Below are 1,082 nucleotides of genomic sequence, written 5' to 3' on the forward strand. Positions count from 1 at the left end.
CAGAAACCTCCGAGAGACGAGCGAGTCCGCCACTCACGCTTGCCCGACACCGTTGGCCAGGCAAGTCGAGGCCATGTGCGTAGAGTCTGCGGAGTGGCTATCGCAGGTAACTATCTATAATAAATGATTGGTCAGTTGGCTGTCTGTCGTTCCAAAAATGAACAAGTGAGTCAACAATCTGCCGCTAGCATTGTGAAAACTTCCAGCGGAGTCAGACCTTGTCTAATATTAAGAAGGCGCCACATATAAAGATCCTGTATAGCAGGAGAGTGTATGATCTCAGCCGGGGATACACTCACTCGCAGAATCCGACGGGTATAGGAGGTGAGCCTGGGCCAAGCGGTCTCTCGGGGCACATTCATGTCACGTGCGCCCGGGACCCCGATCGATCGCAAACGCCACGACGCTACCGAAAATCTTCGCATTTCCGCTCTCCAGCCGCATCTCTCCAGATCCCTCCCTCTCCCTTCACACACATGGCTACGACCGGCGTCACCACATTTTTCGACGAGATACTGACGACGACAACAAATCAGTGTTGTCTCAGCTACAAACTCCAAGTCACGCCTGGTTCAAGGCTAATCGTCCCGAGGTACGCAACAAAGAATCGATAGATGAGGGCTAACTACTTTACATGTTTCACGACCATTTCAAACCCACTTCCCTGCGTTATATTGGATAGGAGACAGCGCGCCGCTACATCATAATGAAGCCCAGCCGCATCCTGGGGTTCTGCATTGTCGCCGGCTGGTTTGCGATGACCGGAGGCTGGTGTGCGATGATAGGAGGCAGCACGATATTGTACGGTGGGTTAGGGAGGTCAGCGAGTACCTGGAAGATTGGCGGGAGGTAAACAGGCGCAGGCGGTATGACGATGAAGGCACCTTGAACCGGTTGCGCGGCTGGTACGGCGACCGCGGGAATCGGCGCAGCGACCGGCGCGGCTGGCATAGAGGCAGGCGGAGCAACAGGCGTGGCAGGCGCGGCTGCCGACATATTGGCAGCACCTGCCACGCGAAGTCGGTCGCGGTTCTCCACATAGCGAAGACGGGTGGCAGAAGGACCGGGCGGAATGTGCTGCG

General features: G+C 56.2%; 1 protein-coding gene across 1 annotated transcript; it reads right to left on the bottom strand.

Moving 5' to 3' along the window:
* Positions 1–696: 696 nt before the first annotated feature.
* On the bottom strand, positions 697–996 carry PHACADRAFT_202587 (uncharacterized protein; the record flags this gene model as incomplete). Its single annotated transcript, XM_007402763.1, has 1 exon — positions 697–996. The coding sequence occupies one exon, from the start codon at positions 994–996 to the stop codon at positions 697–699; it is 300 nt and encodes a 99-aa protein (XP_007402825.1).
* Positions 997–1,082: the final 86 nt, after the last annotated feature.

This window comes from Phanerochaete carnosa (genome assembly GCF_000300595.1).
Source record: "Phanerochaete carnosa HHB-10118-sp unplaced genomic scaffold PHACAscaffold_402, whole genome shotgun sequence".
Lineage (NCBI taxonomy): Eukaryota > Fungi > Basidiomycota > Agaricomycetes > Polyporales > Phanerochaetaceae > Phanerochaete > Phanerochaete carnosa.